General features: G+C 31.4%; 1 protein-coding gene across 1 annotated transcript in view; it reads left to right on the top strand.

The window, feature by feature from the left end:
* The first annotated feature begins 15709 nt into the window (after positions 1 to 15709).
* The window catches only part of LOC105368744 (zinc finger protein 554), a 39547-nt gene continuing 31688 nt past the window's right edge, over positions 15710 to 23568 (top strand). The window contains exon 1 of the mRNA XM_011507840.1: positions 15710 to 16023. Within this exon, the coding sequence (XP_011506142.1) occupies positions 15862 to 16023 (162 nt within the window). The 5' untranslated portion in view covers positions 15710 to 15861. The remainder of the gene's footprint in view (positions 16024 to 23568) is intronic.

Here is a 23568-nt window from a genome sequence, read left to right as displayed (position 1 = left end):
ATTGTATACTTTATTGAAACATTGTCGAATAACGTATGTCGATTAATATTCGACTTATATGTTTAATTTATCCTTTACACGACAATGTTTATTATTTTCAATTTTAATCTAATAAAAAATTAATAAATACATATATATATATTAATATATACATATATAAATTAATATATACATATATATATATATATATATATATATATATATTCATATATTATATACTGGTATAGTAAGTAATATGCTAGTATTTTAAATGTAATTACTCATGGTTTGTATATTTTTTATTATAGTTGAAACTACTTGCCATACTCTTTTTAATAATAATTTTGTAATAAATATTCATTAAAAACAACGATTGAAATAAAAAATTGCTCGATTGAGTTGGATATTGAAACACTTTGTGTTACAACGTCAAAGTAATTGTATTAGAATTATTGAAAAATTGTTGATCCTAAAGTGTAGGCAACGCGAAGAAAATAAGTAAATCAGTTTCTGCAGTTATCATTCCCTCCGTGCCTTCTATCTCTTAATTTTTATGTTCTTTTTTATGTTCCTTGGCGTACTTTATCGCTAAATTCTTTACCCTTACACTTAACATCTTGCTCGGTAGTTTAGTCGAGTCGAATCTTTACCATATGACTTCACCGTGCTTGAATTTAATCTTTTTATACAGGGATGCTGTTAATCTCTGCATAGTACGGGCAAATTGCGTAGCTTTCCGAACTGAACCCGATAAAGATCGCAAGTGATTCTCAATTTTCCCCAAACGGCGAAAAAAATGACAACAAATGCGCCTTTTTACGTTTCGCTCATTATCAGCTTAATCGAAGGCATAAATTTTATTCATACTTATAGGAGATATTATGTGCTAATTTTGAATTACAATTTATCAAATTATTCCCGTTCGCGTGGAATTTTCATCCTTTTCATTTTAGTAAAATAAAATCCAGCGCTGATATAATGTTCGTAATCTATTGTATTATTCCTTCTTTTATCAGCATAGAATATATTTAGCGTATTTTAATTTAGGATAAATTTTTAATCCTTCACTTATTACAATCTTAATGTTTTTGTAAATTTATTGAAATCACCGCAGCATTTCGTAAGAATAAGTGAGCTATTCTCGTTACTATAATTATACTCGCTATTAAAGAGATATGTATTGTTAAAATTTTGCTGAAATTTTAATTTCAACGCCTTTATGGAGCATTAAAAGCATAAATGATTTTCTAAGATTAGCGAATTTTTCTAAGCTTCCAGTATAAAGTTGAACAAATATAATTATTATGCATACCTTTTCCATTAAGCAGCATATAAGTGAGATTGAGAGGACTAAGAAGTAGCAATTTTATCGCAAATAATTAGACTATTATTTTCCACTGCAGCGTAGTAATGGATATTATTTATTTTAATTTTTCATGCTGGTTAAAGGAGGAATTTCGCCGCAATGCCTTGTTTTAACGATATTTTTCCTCATCAGTGTCAATAATATTCTCTCAAGAAGCAATGATTTTGCATGCAATGCAAACTTTCTAACAAATGGAATTCTCGCGATATTCATGGTATTTTCAATTGAATACCGCAGAAAGAGTAACATCAACCGTGACTGCGCTTCGATTGTTCCCTCGAAATGAGAAGTAAAGGAAGATAGAGGCGAATAGAAAAAACTTAAGTAGCCCAGAGGAGGTATATAAAAGGCCTCTAGAAGTAATGCGCATAATTTCTCTGAATATTCTGTATCCCTTTTTTTTTTGCTGAAACAGCGGCTGACCGATACGCGGTCGCGTTCTCGATATCCCGGTGCTCGATTATGGCTATCGCTTAAACAATGCCGACCTTGATGATATTAATGCCGCAAGATGGAATACCGCGGGTCACTGCTCTGAAGTGCTTTAAATATTTAAATTGGCCGTTGAGATGCATATAATCGTGCTTTGAATTAAATTGAAGCCTTCAAATAAATACCATGGCTCGTGCATTATTGCTGATGTTAACTTTAATCTGACTTCGTAATCGATTCGAGTTTTATGTGTTGCCAATACGTCTAATTTAATAAATTTTTCACATTCTTCTACGCACCCTCGAGACTAGAAAGGCGAGCAATTCTTTTCATACAATCGTAATTAATACGTTTCTACATGGTTTGATGCTCATTATGTCACACGTACCTTCCACGAATAAATATTTTTCTAATCAAAATTTATTGACGCATCGGTAATATTATAAATATTATTCAAAGCGTCATTGCAAGTAAAAATAATCCATTTATAATCTTTTAGTTACATCGTAGGAATTCATCACTACTAACAATTCTTAATTTTTTTATCACTAAACATTGTGTTCGAAATTATAGTGATGTAATTCTTGGCTCGAACTGCCAATGCTTCAATAGCTTAGTTTGCCGCCCGCCGTAGCAGACGCTCGGGAAGGAGTGAGATGGAGGGGCTGTACAAGAGTCGTGAGAGTTGGTTAATTATACACATTTATTATACAATTTATTACAGAATTTACATGTGGGTGTTGAAGATTTTACTTCTTGAATCTTATGTGAAGATATGATTTTTTGAACGGCTTCTTATATAGGAGGTGTCACTACACAAGGTGCCTTGAAATCGTTGAATTGATGTTGAATTACAATTGTACAGGTAAATAATTACTGCACACTTCTTGTCAGAGAGTGTGAGATAACCTTGATGGTTGTCTTACGCCGGTTCTGCCGCCGGCTGACAATAATTGAGTAGATAACGTGGATTTGTGTACTCACAGCGATATCGTAGTTTAGATTTGATCCAAGGGTGAGTTGGTCACAATTGCACGTGGCAGAGCAAATGCGTGCGGGGTGACTTATACTCACAGGGATGCAGTATTCTTGCTCTGAATTACTAACACTTATTTCTGCGTTGAGTTATCTTCAGACTTGGCTTCTATGGACAATTAGTCTCTATTACTTGACTTTCCTTGAGATAACCCTTGACTGCCCACGCGAGCCCTTTTCTCGAATTCTCTGTGCGGACAGCGTGTTCAAATTGTCCCCCGCGGACAGGAACTTTTCGCTGCCTTGTTCCCATCTTTAAGGCCTCTTGCCATGAGTCCCCACTTAAGGGGCTACTGGCCCTAGTTTTCCAATCAGGGCGCGCCGCTTTTCGGTGGCATGATGAATGTGCACGCCCTTTTCCCACTTCATAAGAAATTAGGCTTAGACAATGAGAATATCGAAGGAGTATCTCTGGCGGTTATTCGTGAAGCGGAAGATTTGCCCCTCTCCGGGACTCGACGTGGCGGGGGTGATTTTTGGTCAAGCATCTTCGCTTGACCAATGCAAGCAGCAACGGTTGTCGTACTTGACAACAATGCATGACTATGCCCTCCTGGCATTGAAGGCACACGTGCGGCGCAGATTGCCGAACGTCGCACGTGCCGAGTTTCAGGTTGAAACGGATTTTAAGAAATATTACATAAAATATATTTTATCTATAATTTTACATAAAAATTAGATGACAAAGTGTTTTAAAAGCAATCTTTTATCACATGTTTATTTATAAACACAATCAATTGTCACCTGGCAAATAATGTAAAACCACCTGTAATGTTGAGATTGTTGAGATATTTTATTACGATATAACCTTTAATAGCGAAATTACTTTATATGATTGTATAGCATTTTAGAATTTAGTGTATATTTTGCAATTCATAAATCTATTACTTAAGGACTTTTAGAAAATCATGGACAGAGCGAATGTCTAGTTGAAAGTAATATTGCCGATATTGATTAAGCGTTGTCTAATATCAGGTAGATTTTTAATAATTATAATTGATCATTAATACACTCCCAATTGAATATCTTTATTTTTCAAAAAGTTATTCTAAAATGATTGTTATCAACAAAATTCTTTCTCTAACAGTTTTACATTATTTGATAAAGATGCGTGTGCCTTCGTGCGTATACATATCTTACTAAACATTAAATATTATAATTTATACTTTATTTTTATATGCCTCAATTGTAAATTTACTTGTTTCTTTAGAAATTACGTAATTTCTTTTGAATTTCCGATAATTTGTTATAAATAGCCGTACTGCTGAAATGAATTCAGTTTTTTAATAAAGGCAAATTTTCCATCGACAATTTATAAATTATGTGTCCTTTTATAGATAGTAGAAGAGAAAATTATTATTATTTTTTCACTATAAATTTAATTTATCTTTATTATTAAATATATTTTTATTATTTTATTACATATTTCTTCGGTAGTTGTTAAGCAATATATTATATACACAGTTTTAATTAAATTTTTAGCTTAAGAAAATCATTAATATTGTATCACATTCTGTAGTTAATATAAGCAAGTTCAATGAAGATGCTTTGATCACTTCCTATACATTGATCATTTGTATGTGATAGCATTCAAAAACTCGAGTTTTATTATTAAAGTTCATTTTAAATCTCCTGATATCTATTAAACATTCAACGCCAAGACAACAATCTTCTTTTATTTATCGTATCTCATGTTATTTGCCCAATTTTACAATATATCGCAAAGTTCATGATATTTTTCATTTATTATATGCATAAAATATTGATGAAATCATTTAGAAGATCCTTTTTTTCCCAATTACACGATTAGTTATAACAGTATATAGCAGTTAGTTAATTACCTAGTAAGTAATCTAGTACATTACCATATTTATTCTTAATTTTTAATAATCTTTTTTACATAAAAGATAATTTTGGTTAATAAAATTAATGCCAAAATTAAATTTCTTAAATATTTTGATATTATGAGTAAAGAAGGCTACTATTTTATACAAATACTTTTACTATTGCAATATTAATACATGCGTATTGTATATATTACACAAGACAAATTAATATTGTAAAATTATAAATAAGAAATTCGAAATATTTACCTCTTTTCGTGCAACACTATAAGAAAATATTTTTATTGTCCCGCAAATTATGTTACTTTTTTTTTTTAATCAATCGATATCGTCAAAATTTTCACTTTTTGTTTTATTGTTTTATAATTATATCAATGTTAAATCTTATAATAAAACGATTTAAATACTTTTATCAATACACTCAAGTATCACTGCAAAAAGGTTTTTTTTTTCTTGTAAATGAATATCCAATTAAATAGTTATTGCTTATAAAAGATTGGTTAAATTATTGTACGAGCCATCACTTAAATAATATATCATTTCTTATATGAAAGCAAAATGCACATATTCCTTACTAATTGTAACATGATACTCATTGCTTAGCTAACTCGTGTAGCAGTATTAGATTGTCGATTTTAATCCTTCAACTAATGATTGCTTTCTCAATCATTATTATAGTATTCAATGCTGGATATTAATTAATTATTTCTTATTACAAATAGAAGAGAGGATAATATGATGTGGAAATATTCCAATTAAATGATTAACCACGGAAATACGTTTCATTGCATTATTTTAGTTGAATTAGTGTTGATCAGTGCTAATAGCTGTAATGCGATTGTCAAGAATTTTTGTATATCGAAGACCGAAATATTAAAAAATAAAAAAAAAAAAAAAAAAAAAAAAAAAAAAGAAAAAGAAAGCACACATTCACTTGCAGCACTTATCTTACATCATTGGATTTTACTGGAACTTCAGAAGATTGAATGATAGGGAAACACCGTTGTATTTTTTAAATTTTAAAAATCAGCGATAGTATAATTATAAAACATGATTGTTGTATTTATCATACTTTCATTACATAGCGTGAGAATATTACGTTCACTCTATCGTTTACTTCTTTCTTTCTTTCTCTCTCTCTCTCTCTCTCTCTCTCTCTCTCTCTCTTTTTTTTTTTTTTTTTTTTTGTATAAATTAAAGAATCCAACATTTGTTATCGTTTGGCTCTAACTTTTGAATTTTCTTATTTATAAGCATTATCTCATGATTATTAAATTAGCCTATTATTGCTCCTTACTATAGTCATAAAAACAACAGCAATAATCATAATCGTCATTATTATTATTATGGTTTTTATATCTTGTCACTTTATTTGGCTATTGTTAACTTATAATTAACCAAAATTCAGCATTGTCGATTATCGTCTTCTTTATGTAATAGGCCTTACAATAAGCGAATGGCAAAATGAAAAAAGCACAATGTTCTTGACTCATTGTGCCACGAGCTCGCCATACATATAGGACGAGCCTCCATTACAAAGCACAAAGTTCAATAATGAACGGGACAGCGGCCAATAGAAACTGCTGTACGACAACTATAAGTGGATGGGCGAGTGTTTGGACAGTGGCAGGCACTCGGACGGTGTATTTTCCTTTCATTAAATCTGCTTACTCAGCCGTTAATGTCGTCGACACCATATCTCGCCAATTTTAACGCTCCAATGCCAAAGTGCATCCTCGTCCACGCGCACGACTTCATCTCATTGACTTCAATCTGTGCCACGCGCATAATGCTTTACTAGTCAACTGCTTGCCCCCATTCGCCAATGCTCTCAACTCGGCACGAGCACGAGTCATGATAATCTTATTACATATCTATTTTGTCGGAAGCAAATTGCTCGATACGAGAAAGTCAGTGATATGATATAGATCGGTATAGATCGGTGTAAGTGTTTATTAACCAATCCTGGACGTTGCCATTTAATATAATAGCCAGCGATGGTAAATTATTCATCTGACTATGCGTTCTATGCGCCGTTTCATTCAAATTTTGTTAGTTATTCCCGATGTACGGTACTTTCGAAACGAAAGATCGTGTATAAATTTTTTATCTATTTTAATTTGTAAAATGTAGAGATAATGTGTTATTTTCCGACAATTTGAAACAATGGTCTTGCACTGGCACCGCGCAGCGTTCTCGACTGGCAATGTATTATTATATTCAACTATAAATAGTGAAAGAAGCGATATCGGATTCTAAGACAAATTCTATGCTTCGCTATTTTAAATATGACCATAGTTATGCATTCATTGACTTTTTACATGAAAAAGAAGGAACGACGCGTACGCGTCGATGGGCGTTTGTAAATATACTTTTACATAGAGCAGATGGCTTTTGATAGGCAAGTAATATTTCCGAAATTTTTTTCTCTACTAAAGTGCAACAATTGAAAATAACAGTGAAACGAAATAAAAGTAAAATGCATTTGCTCTCTAAACTCATGTGATCTTTCATTGTATAATCTGTTACATCATTATACAGCAAGCGCAGGATTAACCATAGTGCACTACATAAGAATGATTTCCTGAGCAATTAGCATAACCGGTTATACAATTTTAAATTCCATATGAGACTTATGGAAGAAATATAGCACATTTCTCCCTTTATTTTCTTATCCATTGTATTTATCATTGCAACGAAGTGTTATGATGATAGGTCGATGAGTGTGCTTATTAAAATTACTTTTGTGCATTACTATTTTCTAACAATTAATATATACAAGCAATGATTTATTGAGTACAACGTACTATTTAAAACTATTGTTTTATGTAAAAACGATTATTCCTAATTACTTGCTATATCTAATAATTATATGATACCTTATATAATTGCATTAAAAAGAATCCTTACAGCCTCAATGTTTCATCAGAATATTATTTTAAAAACTGTACAAATTACGAAAGAACTGTTTGCATTCAATTATATTGTTATTTATATTGTTATAAAGCTGATTTTAATATATGATAAGATAGAAAATAAAAATTTCAATCACTATAATATGCTTTAGTTAAAATATCCTCTTGCCTGCTACCTTATCTTTGGGTAAGAAAAGGTATATTTTTAATTTTTCTCCAACAACTAGTTACATTCATCGTCAAATTGCTGAATTAAAAATACAATTAGCAATTAAATCAATTATAATAAAATAAATTGTAACGAATCGCACACAATTACAATAAATCGTAATATTTATAGAAATGGAAAGATTAATTTTAATTCTTCGCTCCTTCCGTTGTAACTTTCCATAAAAAATATAATCCAACACAAGTCTTTTGTAAGACTGATAATTCATTTTATTCTCCTATCGGTACTGTATAATTAACTAATTTCATTATTCCTATGCCGTAGACGAATGAAATATTATTCACGAATAATTTTGTTACAAGCGCATCAATTTTTTTTTGTTTTTTGTTTTTTTGTTTTTTTTTTTTTTGTTTTATTACACAAAACCGCCCACAAGTATTCTTATCTAATTTGATCTAATCGTGAGGTACTCGTGATTTAGTTGTATCTTCGTTCTATGTGTAGGTATTAAACATATCTCACTTACAATTTTCAATGATAGAGATGAATTTTTATTGAAATTCATGAAAACTTGTTTTATGAATAAAAGATGAGATTCTAATGGGCTTATTAATAAATATATATCAGAGTAGCCAAGAGCTTTTATTTATGTCTACGATGAAAAAAAATTAAATTCTCTTCTAATATAATAGCAATATAAATGAATGTGAATCACAGCCGATGAATATTGTTGATTATAACATTATTTTAAGTAGCATTAAAAATTTGAACGATTAAATTATAAACAATTGAATAATACAGTATATTAGTGATATACTATAATATTCATTGTTTTTAAATCGCTGATAATTGAAAAAATTGATGGAATAGACTCTTTAAAATTATTATTTGAGAATTGGAAAACAGACCGTAAATTATTTTTATTTTACACTTAAGTGTGAAACAACGCTACAATCAAAGCCAACGGGCAAATTCAGGCTAAACGCGTTAGTAGATATTACGAAAATGTTGGTAAAACGGTATATTGTGTGAAATAATATTTGTCTAATAAACGAGAAGATATAATTCGTTGAAAGTTTTCTGTTAATCGATGACTGGTAGCTGAATCATAAATTAGTACTTATGATTTGTACACAGAAAATGAAACTTTTTACAACTTATAAATAAAATATATTTTCAATTGTACAGCTACAAAAATATGTTATTCAGTTACAAAGATAATACATTTGTAATATAATTATTTATTAGTGCCAGATTTACGAATATAATCAATTATTAAGGAAATTATTAGGTTCAAAATATTAATTTTTCTTAACAGATTAAAAATAGAATGAATTTTTCATTTATGATTATCTCTTGTCCATTTTATAGGAAGAATAAATTAAAAAATTAATGAAAATGAAAGAATTAATTGTATAATTTTTCAATGCAAAAATAATAGTCTACTAGGAATACTTCTTTAGAATTTATTAATATAATTAAATTAAAAGGCAAAAGTTACCAATGATTTGTTCACTTTCAGCACCGTCCACCTTTATGATGTAAAAATATGTAATCAATTCAATTTAGTAAATAAAATTACATAACAAAATTACAAATTAATATAGAAGCAGACACAGTTATAAAATTCATTATTCCGTTTATTATTATAAATTAATTTCTTTATAATATAAGTTAAATTATTAAATGTATTATATAATTTTAAAAGCATATTTTATGCACATAAAGTTGTGCCTAATTAGATTATAATTAATATTTCAATGCAATTTTTAAGCAAAACTTTTTAATTCTCGTATTTTTTCGAATTCTCGCATTCGTTCTTAATCATAAGGAAAAAAAATAATTAAAGCTCTTTTCACAATTTAACGATTCTACATTTGCGAAATTCTCCAAAAATATATCATCGAAATATTGTATTAGTTATTTATTTATTTCATCACATTGACAGCGAAATATTAAACAATGTATAATAATCAGTATACACAATCAGCCCAACATTTCACTCTTCTCTGGCATATTATATTTTTTGATTGTTGATTTTTTGAGAAGAATCTTCCTTTAGTAAACTATAGCCTATTACTTTTATACTCTAAGTTCATTAAACATTACACAGATGTTCGACATCAGTATGCAATTCTTAAAATTGTAGTTTTATAACGCAATAAAACTTATTGCGTTTATATTTTAGTTGAATCAATGATCTTATTACTGTGTGTGGTAGGTTAGTTCACTGTTCTTCAGGTTTGTTTTTACTCTCTAGAATCTAGCTTTATTCCTACGTAATTTACTATAACTCACTCATAAGGATCTAAATATTCATTTACACGAATAATACTCCCAGGCTATGGATAATCTTTCAAACGTCAATATGTGACATCATCCAATGAAACACATTAGAGCAATTGCAATTTTTCGAAAAAAAAAAAAAATTATTAACAGATATTATAAAATGCATAGTCTCCAGTATCTTTATATGATGAATGAAATGAATATTACGTCGTGATAAATATTTCGCACGTCAGATTCTTAAAAGCTTTCTTTAAGATGAATATAATTTGATTATGACGTACGATTGTCGAATAATAATAATATAGAATATATAAAATAATATGCATACATATGTTTTTATCGTAATTAAAATTTATTTCATTATATTTACAAATTTCCATTGCGTAACATGAAATTTATAAGTCAATTGCATACAAATTTAATCTTAATTCTAAATCACTGAAATCGCTACCATATAATTAACTTGCGAGAAAATTCTATTTTTTAATGTATTTCGTTGCATTATATTTATTATTTTTTTTTTTATTAAAACGAAATTTCAATATAAAAATTCGAAGCTTTATATTTGATTATTTTTCCCATTAGTAGCGGCACGACGGTACAAGACTTTTATTTTCTCAATATACAAATATTAATTATTTTTAAATAAAAAACAAAAAAAAAAAAGGAATGAAAAAGCCTTAATAATTAATAGTAAAATTTTCCACTTATTGTAAATTGCAGATCGTAAGAGAAACCTTTGCACAATAAGATATTTAGTCTTTTTTTTTTCTTTTCTTTTTCTTTTCTTTTTCTTTTCTTTTTTTTTTTCCTTTCAGAGGAATGTAAATATAATTTGACTCTTATATAGATATATGCTTGACAATCAATCGCTTATATCACCGGCTGCACAATAAGCATTGAGTAGCGAAAGGCGTAAGAGAATATTGTCGATTACATTGATATAAATCGACTGAAGAAAGTAATCAAAGAAGTGGAGCGTGTTAGTTTCTGAGTGTTGGGTTGCGTTGAATCATCCACATTACTTGCTTTTTACAAAAGTTAATTATCGAAAGTAAGTAAGTAAGTAAGTAAGTAAGTAACAAATTTGATAGTATAATGTATCTTTTATCTTTGTTACCGAATATCTCCTTTTTCATTCCTCTGCATCGTAACTTCGTAACAAAGTTACACCGTTAAATGAAAATACTAATTAATTATAGCTTACATACAATTTCAAAACTTCTTTGATTATTTTCAATTTCAGGTTTTGTTTTTATTTGTTCATTTTACGTAAGATTTTAAACTATTTAGTGTTATTTTTATAGGATTTTCCAATTATATAGTTTCTTAAAATAAAGAAGATAAAATTTTATTATAATTTTACGATAATTTCTTAAAATACTGTTTATTTGCAATGATATTAATGTTTATCCGCAATTTCTGTCGTCTAACAATACGAAAGAAATTGTTTAATTATAATATCAATGCCTTAATATAAATCCCCAGTGAATATATAATTATTTTCCAAAATTTTTTTATTATTAATATTCCATGTATAAGTAAGAGTTATTTTTATTATATGACCTAGTAAGGAAGTGTCATGGATAAGAATAATTGTAAAAAAAAAAAAAAAAAAAAACAGGTGAATAAGAGCAAAATTAGTATAGAGCACTAGAAATTGAATTTAAAAGAGGGGAAATTTGAACAGAACTTCACCGAGGGTATACTCGACCAATATACAACCTATATTTATCTATAATCCGGCCCATATTATGCACTAATAGAAGATGCGAAAGGCCATTTATTTAACTGTCGAACATTTTGAAAGAAGAAGCTTAAATCGAAATAGTATAGGAAACGTGAATTACATAATAAACAGTAGGATAGTAAAGGTAAAGATGATAGTAAATGAGATAAAACGTAAAAGAAGAGAGAAATATGTAAGATTTTTGGACATAAGGATGCTATTCTGGGCATAAGGATAATAATAGTCGCTAATATCTGCTTGTAGTGTGATCTTATGGCTATTATGGTTAATATGGTCGAGATAATTACATAGTAAATGTGTATTAGCTTCAAAATAAACATAGAAACATTAATTAATTTTAAATGTTAATGTGAGCACAATAATTAAAGTAAGAAAATTCTAGAAAATGTTGAAATAAAATTCTTCATAGCTATAAAGCGATACATCTCAAATAATAATAAAATATTAGAGTTTAAAAGGGATCGTGAACAAAAGAGTTTTTGAACAAAATGTGGCAAATGTTTTACCTGTTCAGAATTTGTTCTATCCTTAATTTTAAACACCACTACTATTCGTATCTGCATTACGCATAATTGGTCAACCGATTAAATTAAATAAAGAACGACAGTACATTCTTACGGAAGTCTAACTAAATGCATCAGAATCACTAATCGATGGAATACTGAGTAAACGAATAAGTAAGAAATGATCATAAGACGTAATTTAGTAGAAGTAGTAGGGAAGACAATATACGTAAGAAACAATTAAAAAAAAAAAAAAAAAAAAAAAAAAAAAAAATCTGATAAAAATAAGACTAGAGGAAAGCTCAGAATATAACTACGACAAGTTTGTAGAATAAATATTAGAAATCGACATCAAGTGAAAACCGGGACTCTTCTAAAAAAAAATGACTGCAAGAACACCTATAGAAAGTGTAGTAATCTCTCAAACTGTCACCATTGACTGTAGAAATATTAAGGAGATTACACACACAATTAGCAAGAAGTTTGACGCGTTAACGTAAAATCCAGATATTGAGCAGGAAGTACGATTAGTATATATATATATATATATATATAGAGAGAGAGAGAGAGAGAGAGAGAATTACCGTAAAGGGATAGTATTCCGTGAGGCAAGGGTAAGTCAATAAATTCAGGTAGCAATTAAGTTACAGGATCAAGACCCTAAGAGCAATCAGGCAAGTTAACCGATCGTAGGTACGAAATTCGATACCTCATTATTAAAAATCCTGCTTAAAAAAATAAACGTCACTATATGACAAGTGTAATGATTATTGTCTCAATAAACGTTTTGTTTTGTTAATTATGAGATTGTTAATGGCTTAGCTTTGATATTAATTTTGATAATAGTGTTGAAACTCGAATACTCGATTTCTCTATGAAAGACAAAATCTAGGGAAATGATATTATCTACTAAAGAGCAATCAAAAGGTATCGATTGAGCAAGGAATATTGATGACAGTATAATCTAATCTCAAGGTATTTTCCATGTTCTTAATTAATGTAGTTCCAAGATGAGATCAAGTAAAATCTATATAATCATCTTTACTCTCCTAATATCTACATTAGAAGACCTAAACATGAGATAATGTGACTGAATGCACGCTCCCTGCACTTTTTATAACTAATTCTTTTGGACACACAATTCCTAAATATTCAGGTATAATATACATTTATATATATTATATTATTTTATATTATGGAATGAAATTTTTGGAATGAAATTGATTGTAGTATTTGAACAAATTAGTAATTATAAATACATTGAATAAACCGTTATAAGGAATAATCATTACATGTTTTATAATTAAATAAATATAAAGTGGTAGTTTACGTAACTCGTAAGACTTATAATCCCTTTTATATTTACTTTTCGAAATATTTCAGTGCTTTTTAATTAAAATTAATTTTCTGTTATATGTGAATACATATAAACGCGAACGCGCGTACATGTATGTGCATTATTATAAATGTATATCTACATAGCCTTATTAATATATGTGGCCTTTCATTTTTCAATAAATAACACGTAACACTATCAAAACTCCGATATTCAAAGAAAGCCTATAATATTTAAGAAAGAGATATAACATCGATATTACGCAATAGCATATAATTATTTTATTTAAAAGAAATGTAATTACATATTATGATATAACTGTTATCAATGTTATTATGTTCTTTGATATATTTATTTTGTCATACCACTCTCTTTCACTTCCTACTCTAACTATATAACTATAAACTTTATCCACCTTAATCCGCTTAAATTTTTGAAGCTTTACAATACTAATTAAAAATATTGTATAAAATTCATGTCATCAATATGATAATTATATAACATTTATTAGGCTTAAAATAATCAAGAAAACTATGTTTCTTAAATAAAATTATATAATAAATTTCTTACTCTGCTAAATTTTCTAAATATATATTTAGTACATTTTCAAAATAAATTGTACTTCATAATCACTGTAACAATGTTATAAACAAATTTCTTGGCTTATGTAAAATATTTAATGGAATATAAGAATTATATATATATATATATATTTAAAAAATATATATGATTTTCCAATATTATAAATTTCCTGTAATTATACGAAATTGTTTAAAAAATAATAAAGTGCATTTTTATTCATCAACTATATAAAATTAGCATTATCAAATATATAAAAATAGCATATTATATATATATATATATATATATATATATATATATATATATATATATATATATTCAGTATCTCGAACGAACATGTGAATAAAAATGTTGATATTAAAAGATTGTAGGTGTTATATTGCAGGATAATTAACATTCTTATGCTATTCCTGTGCATACATCAAGACCACTCCATACATGTGCGATGTAAGTCTCGAATATCCATTAAGGTGAGAAATATAAGTTTCTTTTATATTAAATAACATAAGAAATGGCAAATCTCTGCTTAGGTTCTGCATATAAAGATGTTTACTGTGCTAAATATTTCTGCATAGTTCGCGTTCGTCTTTATTAAACAATAATGGATAATTACTTGCAATAGATATTACGATTGTGCTAGTTACTTTGATGCACGTTACGAGAGTGTAAATTATACTTATAATTTATTTCTTTATTTTGGAAATTTTTTTACTAATACAGTCGTCGTTATTGTAGATTATACGTTAGCTTTGAAAAAATTGAATCTCTAATAATATTTCAGAAGTAACTCGGCGTATCGCGCGTATTGCCGTAATCTTTTTATTCGGCCTAGTGATTCACTAGCATTGCCACAATGAGCTTCAATACATTTATCATCTTGTCTAATGCTCACCTATGTTAAATTATATTAAATTAAAGACGAAATAGCCAATATAAGTATCATATACGCGCATATAATTATTATACAGTATGTTAATTTGAAAATGATTACTTAAGCATTGCTGGGCTTTGTGGAACAATGTATGTTTTAGAAATAATATTACTTGGTATATGGTAAACGAATCAGTGCTTGATTTACCGATTCGTTCGGTTAGAAAGACAAGGAGCTTGGCGTTCAACCTAAATAATATAAATTCTTAATGAGCCATTGTCGCGAGAACGAATGCCTGCCAGCAGGATTCTCCACCGAAGCTCCAATAATAAAGAAGTGTAGGACAGGGTTACGGTTATTCAAACTCCCGAGGATTCGGTGGGCTACGCAAACTTTCGTACACGAGGTCGTTGTAAGGAGTAGGCGGACGAGGAATACCGCGACGAACCCTCACAAAGTGCACGGCGAAGTAAGTCCGTTGGCGCCTAGGATGGAGGCGCGCCTGCCGGCGAATATCCTGGGAGCGCTCGTGAGCGCTCGGCAACGCTTCCGACCGCCTCGGCCAGGTGGAGAGGGGCGGCCCGGGGCTCGCACGCGACTCCTCGTCGGCTGGCGCTCTTATCTCGCGCTCACCTGGCGCTAGTCGGCCCTGGTCGGCCGGAACGCGCAGGCGGCGAACGCGTCCCCGGACGAGGATGCGACGAGTACGCGTTGCCCTAGGCCCGATCGATGCAACGCGCGCGACCGCGAGATCCGAGACTTATATCGCGATAGCGAGCGACCCGCGAGTATGGACGTGATAAGGCTCGAGGGCCGGGCCCCCGACGTCGGGGACTTCCTCAAGGAGGCCATGCTCTCCCAAAGATTCGCCGACGTCGCACTCTGCTGCCCCGGCGGACAGAAGTTCCTCGCTCACAGATTGGTCCTGTCCGCGGCCAGCCCTTACCTGCAGGTCAGTTCCTACTGGGCACTACTTCCTACCGCGCACTTTCCCTGCAGCCAAGACATTGGCCGCCCCGAGCTTCCCCATCGGCTATTGGTTGTCAATCTGTTCGGAAGATTAAAAGTCGTTCGACACTGCGACGGATCGATAAGCGAAGCAATCGATCTCCGCTTCATCCTCTTGTGTGTTTCACGGGCCTTTCTGTTCTTCTTGGTTTTTTTTTCTTTTTTTTTTTTCTTTTTTTTTTTTTTTTTTTAAGGACAATTAGGAAGAAAAAAAGAAAAGAAATAAAAGTTTGAGAATAGTTAGTGAAACACCGCGGTATACGCAGTTCATTAATTTGTATTGTGACGGATGGATAAGAGAGATTTATAAATCGTAAATAATAAAATAAATTACCGCATAAACGTTTTCGCAACATTTGTGAGGCAAAATTTTTTTCAATGCCCACTTATGCTTTAAAGAAATTCGGAAGTAAACGTTCACTTATCGCTAGTTGCTTATAAAATTACTGCAGTTTATAATAAACTGTGATTATTTTTTTCTTCTTACTGCCGATAATGATAGCGTCTTGAAAACTATTCCTATCTGAATCCTTCTAATCAAATAAATTCACATAAGTTTTATTGCTTCAACGATAAATAGTACGATAATAAATGAAAATATTGCCCTACGAGATATTAAGGCAGATATTTTTGTTATAAAAGGGAGCGTTAATTGAAAGTTGGTAATAAATGAATATCAATCATTTTTCATGCCTGATATATAAAGCGACGACATTTACATTTTATTATAAATTTTTTACTACACCTAGAGATTAGCATTAATTGTGATAATTTCTTTGCCTACGTAAAAGCAACGAACATAAGCACCAATACTGTAAAATGTAAAACAAATATAATCAATTTTTTTAACGCTGTTTTAATTTTAATTTAATCAAAAAATAGTTAACTAATTATTTTTATTCAATAGGTAACTGAATCTATATGGATAGTCGTTACACGGTTGGATATCTAATCCTATGAGACATTATAATTGTTAAAGTAAACTCTAAGGAAAGACTGTTAAATGCATTATACATTGTTCAATAAATATTCTAAATATTCATCCGCCAAACTCTCCTGACACATTAATTTCAAATAAATGTGTTTTTTGGCGATTTCAAAAAAAAAAAAAAAAAAAAACAAAAAAAAAAACAAATTCTATAGTATTTATTACTCAAGTTACTAAGTAATTATGAATTTTGTTCCTGCATTAAGATAAAGGAACCTTAATTAAATTATATTCGATAGATGATATCAGTAATGATATTAATAATAATAATAATAATAATAATAATAATAATAATTGAGGGATCTCGTGTTAATTAAATTTATTATACATTATTTATTAGAGCTAAGTAATGAATCTGAATTTTTTTAACGTGATTCAACAAATTCTTTAGAGCTATTAATAAGGGCTACAAAATGTTTTGCTTTTATCGATGATTTTATTTAATATTATATTAATTTTCAAATTAGGTTTAGAAATGAAATTCCACAATGGTATAAGTAAATTGAGTAATAAAGAGTTAAATAATTGAATGAAGTACGTGGGAAATACCGAGAATAATTATTTATTGCTTTTAATAATATGCAATAACTGTTAGTAGATGTCAATTAAACACGATAAAATACAAAATTATTAAACAGGTATGACGTATTGCTATTCTTATTAATTTGCCGTAGCAAAAGTCGATATAAATCATTTATTTGAATATTAGGGCAATATGTGCAGAAATCATAAATATATGCATCGAAAATATTGAAAATTGAATGAAAAAGTGATTTTCATTGATACGAGGGGGAACGACCGTACATGCTTGCAAATTTATTATTTTCATATAATTCGTCAATGAGATTGATGAAATCACATTCAATTTGCATGTATCATACAATAGACGAATAAAGCATGTTGATAGCGATGCGTTCAAAGACTTCTAAACGGCTCGAAAAAATAACATGCTAAAGTAGAAATTTACTAAATCGTTACTCGAAATTTCAAAGCATCAATGGGAAAAAACTACAATTTGCAAGAAATATGATCGCTCGATACTTTCGATCAACTTTTAAAAACTACGTGTACGAGACGTTTCGCAAATACTCATTGATTCGCAAGTATCAACGAATAAATCAGCACTTTGTCTAATCGTGTACAAAAGCACGATAACCCAATGATTATTTATGTGGCCTAACTTTTTCATTGGTCCTTCATATTTATGACGAACTTATTTATCGGTGGTATATCGAGATAATGCAAGTAGGCTTGTTTATGGCTGTCAATGAGTTCGCCTTTAATGCGGCGCGAAGTAGCCGAGTTATCAGGTATAAATGGTTCATTAACCAAAGTGTTTTCTTTCGGTTATTCAATAAAGCTTCGCTGTATGTGATCAATTATCTCACGTTCACCATGCGATACAAAGAATAAAAACAAACGGTAGCGACTCGACCACCATATCTCTGATGCAGGCGATAAAAATGATCTGATAAAAGGCTAAATATCTCGCTTGATACTTGGCTGTCTATAAATTATCGAGGCCCTGAAAATGCCGGGGCTTCGTGCAATTTGTCAGCGGCGGCGGGGCGCAATAACGCAGCAACGACACCAGCTAAAGCGTTAGCGAGCTTTATTTCTCAATTTCACGATCTTACCGTGCCATCGTCATTACTCCCCGAGTCCACCAATTACGAATGACAAGAGCGATTGGCAAGGCGCTGCTTACTTTTCAATAACCGACAGGGCATTATTAATTATCGGCGATTCACGCACTAATTAAGTTGAAAATCCTCGGCGTCACGTCACCGTGGCAGCCAACAAATATTGCCTCAAAAACATTTCCTTATTATATTAGCTGAGTTATTATACTCGTTACCGCGCACACAGCACGGTTATATAGGCTAATATCTCATCTAACTTCGGCACCGGTTGTATACCCCTTCGTTTTATTTGCACGAAGATGCATGCAAATGTGCTTTGATTATTTTATTTGCTTCATGCGGCGTGAGCGAGTATAGTTTCAGACTTGTTTGGTACATTTAAAGCTTATTGCGAAATAATATTGCAATAACTTGTTCACACCGCTCCTCGTAAGCTTTGCCACGATCTCGGCCCTCTTCGAGAAACAGCAACAATAACAACAGCGACAACAACAACTACAACAACAACAACAGCGACTACGACGATGACGACGACAGCAACAACAACAACAACAACAACAACAACAACAACAACAACAACACCAACAGCTGTTAATTTTATAATTAAATAAAATTGCCAGTAGTAGTGTATGATATAGTACGTGGAGGGGATAAAAAATATTTCATGAGTTGACGTATTGAGTTGCGCTGATGTCAGAGCGAGCACGCTATACGTGTACTCGACTGCTTGCTAACAGTGCCAATACGTACGGTCGGACACGAGCGATCACTAAGAAAGAAAGCACGAGCTCCTATGTAAAATAAATAATTTCATTGTGGTGCGAACATGTGGGTTAAGATAGAGAAACTCGTTTTTAATGGCTTTGCGCACGTGCGCGCCATAAATACATCCCTTGGTTGTTAGGCGTAGATGTCGTTGTATCATTATAAATGATGATGTTTTCTAGCAAAGTGAACCTATCTGGATTAAATTATCCGCAACGATGACTCGTCTGTCGAAAAGTTTTAATCCCATAAGAGCGACGACATACGCTGCTCATGCACCTCGACAAATCTTCTTATCATAATTTACCTTCGACTTTGCTCTATTGGATACGACGCTTACATAAAGGCACAATTCCGGTGGGATCAATATATATATATATATATATATATATATATATATATATATATGTCAGATTTATTAGAGTAATAGTTGACGAAATTATCGGTAAACATTTACGCATCGTACTCGTAACTATAAAATTTTTTAACTTTACGTCGTGTATGCATCGCGCGTATACATTTGTTTACATGCATTCTTCGTTTTTAAACGTTTTCCAGCTATTTCGTAAATACAGTAATGATCATTTGTCTTCAACGTATGTTTGTGATTACTAGTTATAATTGACGTACGCTTATTTCAAATATGTCTAAAATACATATATACATACGTACGTACACACAGAGACGCGCACGTATACCCTCGCAAAAAGTACGAGTTCTTAAAAGCGCTAACAAATGCTAGTCAAGAAACTACTTTCTTTGTCTTGGAAAGCAGTTATTCGTTGTGTAGATAATTGCTACGCACTTCATCGGTATTACTCTCCCTCCGTAATATTGGTTCTATAAATGTAAGTAGTTTTATAAGTAACACTTTTTTGTAAATTATTACCATTTTTCAATTATCATAAAGTAGAAATATTCATTTAATGTAGGTACATGCGCGCACACACAAACACACACACACACACACGACCATATATATATATATATATATATATATATATATATATATATACACACACATACACACACACGCACGCGCACGCGCGCGCACACACACACACATACACATACCACAACAAATCCATACTTCTGCTTAGATCTTACTTTTTATTTTGTCTATTAATAAATAACACACGATTATGATTAGTACACGTTTGCAAAATTTATAATCATCTTCGTTACTGTGCACATAATTCATTGGGAAGCATAGCTTATAAAATAAAACTTGTTCTATTACAGGGAAGTCGAATATTTTTTATATTTTAGCACTATTACAAGTCAATTAATAAATTATTCTCACACATAATTGTTATAAAAATATAAAATTAAGCATTTTGTAAAGGAACATTGTGGATTAACTGCTATATATTTACAGTATCAGATAACATGAATATTATAGTTATGATTATTATAGCAATATAATAATTAGAAATATCAGGCGAAGATATTTATTGAAAAATAATAAGGGAATATTTCTATAATTATAAAACATGTAACGTGTCGTGAGACATATGCCAAGTAAATTGATTTACTAATAATAAATATCTAAGCGCTTTAATGTTCAAAGGTTATATCAATTTAGTATATTTTGTTATACGATCAAAAGATATTATATTGCACTTATAAGTGCATGAAATATTAGAATATAATATTAAAATTATTGTTTAATATTGTCAGAATATAGAATTCAAGTAAAATAATAATGAATAATGAAATGAACTCAGAAGAAACTTGAATTACAAAAGCTAATGTAAACGTTCGAGTAAAATTGATAGTTAAATTAAAGTTAGATTATATTTAAAATACTAAATCGATTAATTTATCATCCAAAATAAACGATACGGAGTAGATCATTCTCAGGTCTAAAAAGATCGCAGTGCACTATTGACATTGTATATTTTTCATATAAGGATAAAATATATTGCGTTACTATATATATAACGCAGAGTTTTAATTAGGTTAATAGATCAATCAATAATTTGACGTTCATTATTATTTCAAAGGTTTTTTAACTCGATAGGATTGCTCGTTATAAACTTGTACTTTGGAAATTTGCCGAAGTTCAAAAGTGTCCTTGAATTGTCAGCTACGTCGTAATTATCTATATTTATAAGAGTTTATAAGTCATTAGATCTTAAATACCAGCAAATGATGACAATTTTCAGAGTATATAGTATTAATGCTACTGAATAATGAAAAATCTATATAGAATTTGACAGACTTAGAAATACGTTTGCTAAAATCGTACGCGTTAAAAGTTTTGCTCTTGACGCGTTAGATTAAGGGTTTTTTTTATTTTTATTTTTTTGTATTTTTTGTTTTTGTTTTTTGTTTTTTTTTTTTTTTTTGAATGATTAAACTTCTAGCCCGGAGGATCGCACATATGTAGGGGCGAGGCGTGGACGATCAAATTGCCAATCGTCCATGCATAACCCAAAGCAATACATGTTCTCTAAAACCTATTTGATTTAAAAATTTGAAACAATGAGTGTGCGAAGTGTGTGAGTGTAGCGATAAATTACAGTCAGATCCTAATACATGACAATATAAATCAAGCGTTAATTTTTTAATACGTTCACTTTTCAATAATGATTCATGACGATGAAAAGTGTCTGTGCAGTTGAAAATATGACTAAATGCCTCGGGCATAATTAACACGCGAAGAATTATGAATAAAATAATGAATAAGTAGCTGTAGCAGTCGTTTATGGAGAGCAAAATTATTCAAGAATTTGTCAATTAGTTGGACGTACGATATTAAGATTACTTGCCAAGAGAATTAACAAAGCTTAATTGTTAATACGGCCAATAAAATAATAATTAGAGTAACACGTTAAATATAAGAGCATAAATTATAGCCGCAAGGCCTCGGAATGTTTTTTTTTTTTTTTTTTAATCGCGTGATCTAATACCCCAATAATCGGTCACTCTAAAATTACATAAAGCCATTAAATAAGCCGTAACATAAACTTGGATGGAATCCAAGTGAGAGCCGAAGTAAAAATGCAGTAAGCGGGGGTTCACCGGCGAGCTCAGCGGAGCCAAGCGTTTATAGACCGAAATGTCGCGAGAGGTCCGTAGTAGGAGGGAAAATACTTTAGAAAATAGCAGTGAAAAATGTTGAAGGGACGAAAGAAAGAAAAGAAAAATGAAAAAAAAAGGAAAAAGGAAGATAAAGAAAAGAAGAAAAAGAATGGATAAAAGAATAAAGGCCGAGATAAAGTGTGGGCAGCGGCTGAGCGTTGTTAAGACGCAAGGAGTCTCGGCGGTAAAGGTTCGCTAAAAGCAGCAGCGAGCGGCCGTGAAGAAAAATCCTGACGGCACGTCGCGTCGACTGCCGTAAAATAGCTGCGTGCAAGTATTTTAATGCCCCGCGATCGCTATCGCGAGCTGATCAAACGCCAAGTGCCGTGGCGGCGATTCGCGCGGTGCACCCCGAATTCGTACGCGAGCCTGCAATCAGATGCCTATTACGTGCATTGCGCGGGCCACTTTTTACCTCCAGAGCACGCGCTCACCCGCCATCCTAACTTACGCCAGAATTTGACGTAATTATCATTTGGCTCGCACTTTTTACCCCGTCTAATAAGTCCTCTTGGTCTCGGCTTGCGCAATATTATTGTACCGGGGCTTGATTATCGCGCAAGAAGTGGCGGGCCCGATAGCTAACGAGGATCAGTCTGCTTTGGAAAACAGAAAGGAGTCTTGTTGCGCGCACCAATTTTTCATGAAAAAGCCGTTGGATTGAAGAGGAGGAAGGAAGAGGTCGGCGCTTCAAATTTCAAGCTGCCAATTGTCCATCGAGAGGGTGGTTCGCGGATTGAGTAGGCCGCGAGGTGATTTTTAGAGAAATCAATGAGAAGCCGAGAGCCTTTCGGTTTTATCGGCGGCCCGGATATCATCGGCTTATCCGTATTATCTCGGCCTCTTAGGGAAAAGCGGCTCTGCATACGCTAGCTTTCTTCTAGCGTCGAGGCCCTCTCGATTTATTCACCGGGGCACCCATTGATTAGCGCGATAAACATCGATAGAGATAGAGAAGAGAGAGAGAGAGAGAGAGAGAGAGAGAGAGAGCGAGCGAGTGAGGGAG

This window comes from Ceratosolen solmsi, unplaced genomic scaffold (genome assembly GCF_000503995.2).
Source record: "Ceratosolen solmsi marchali unplaced genomic scaffold, CerSol_1.0 scaffold1, whole genome shotgun sequence".
NCBI lineage: Eukaryota > Metazoa > Arthropoda > Insecta > Hymenoptera > Agaonidae > Ceratosolen > Ceratosolen solmsi.
Note: the sequence above shows the minus strand (reverse complement) of the source record. Positions and strands in the feature narration are given on the sequence as shown.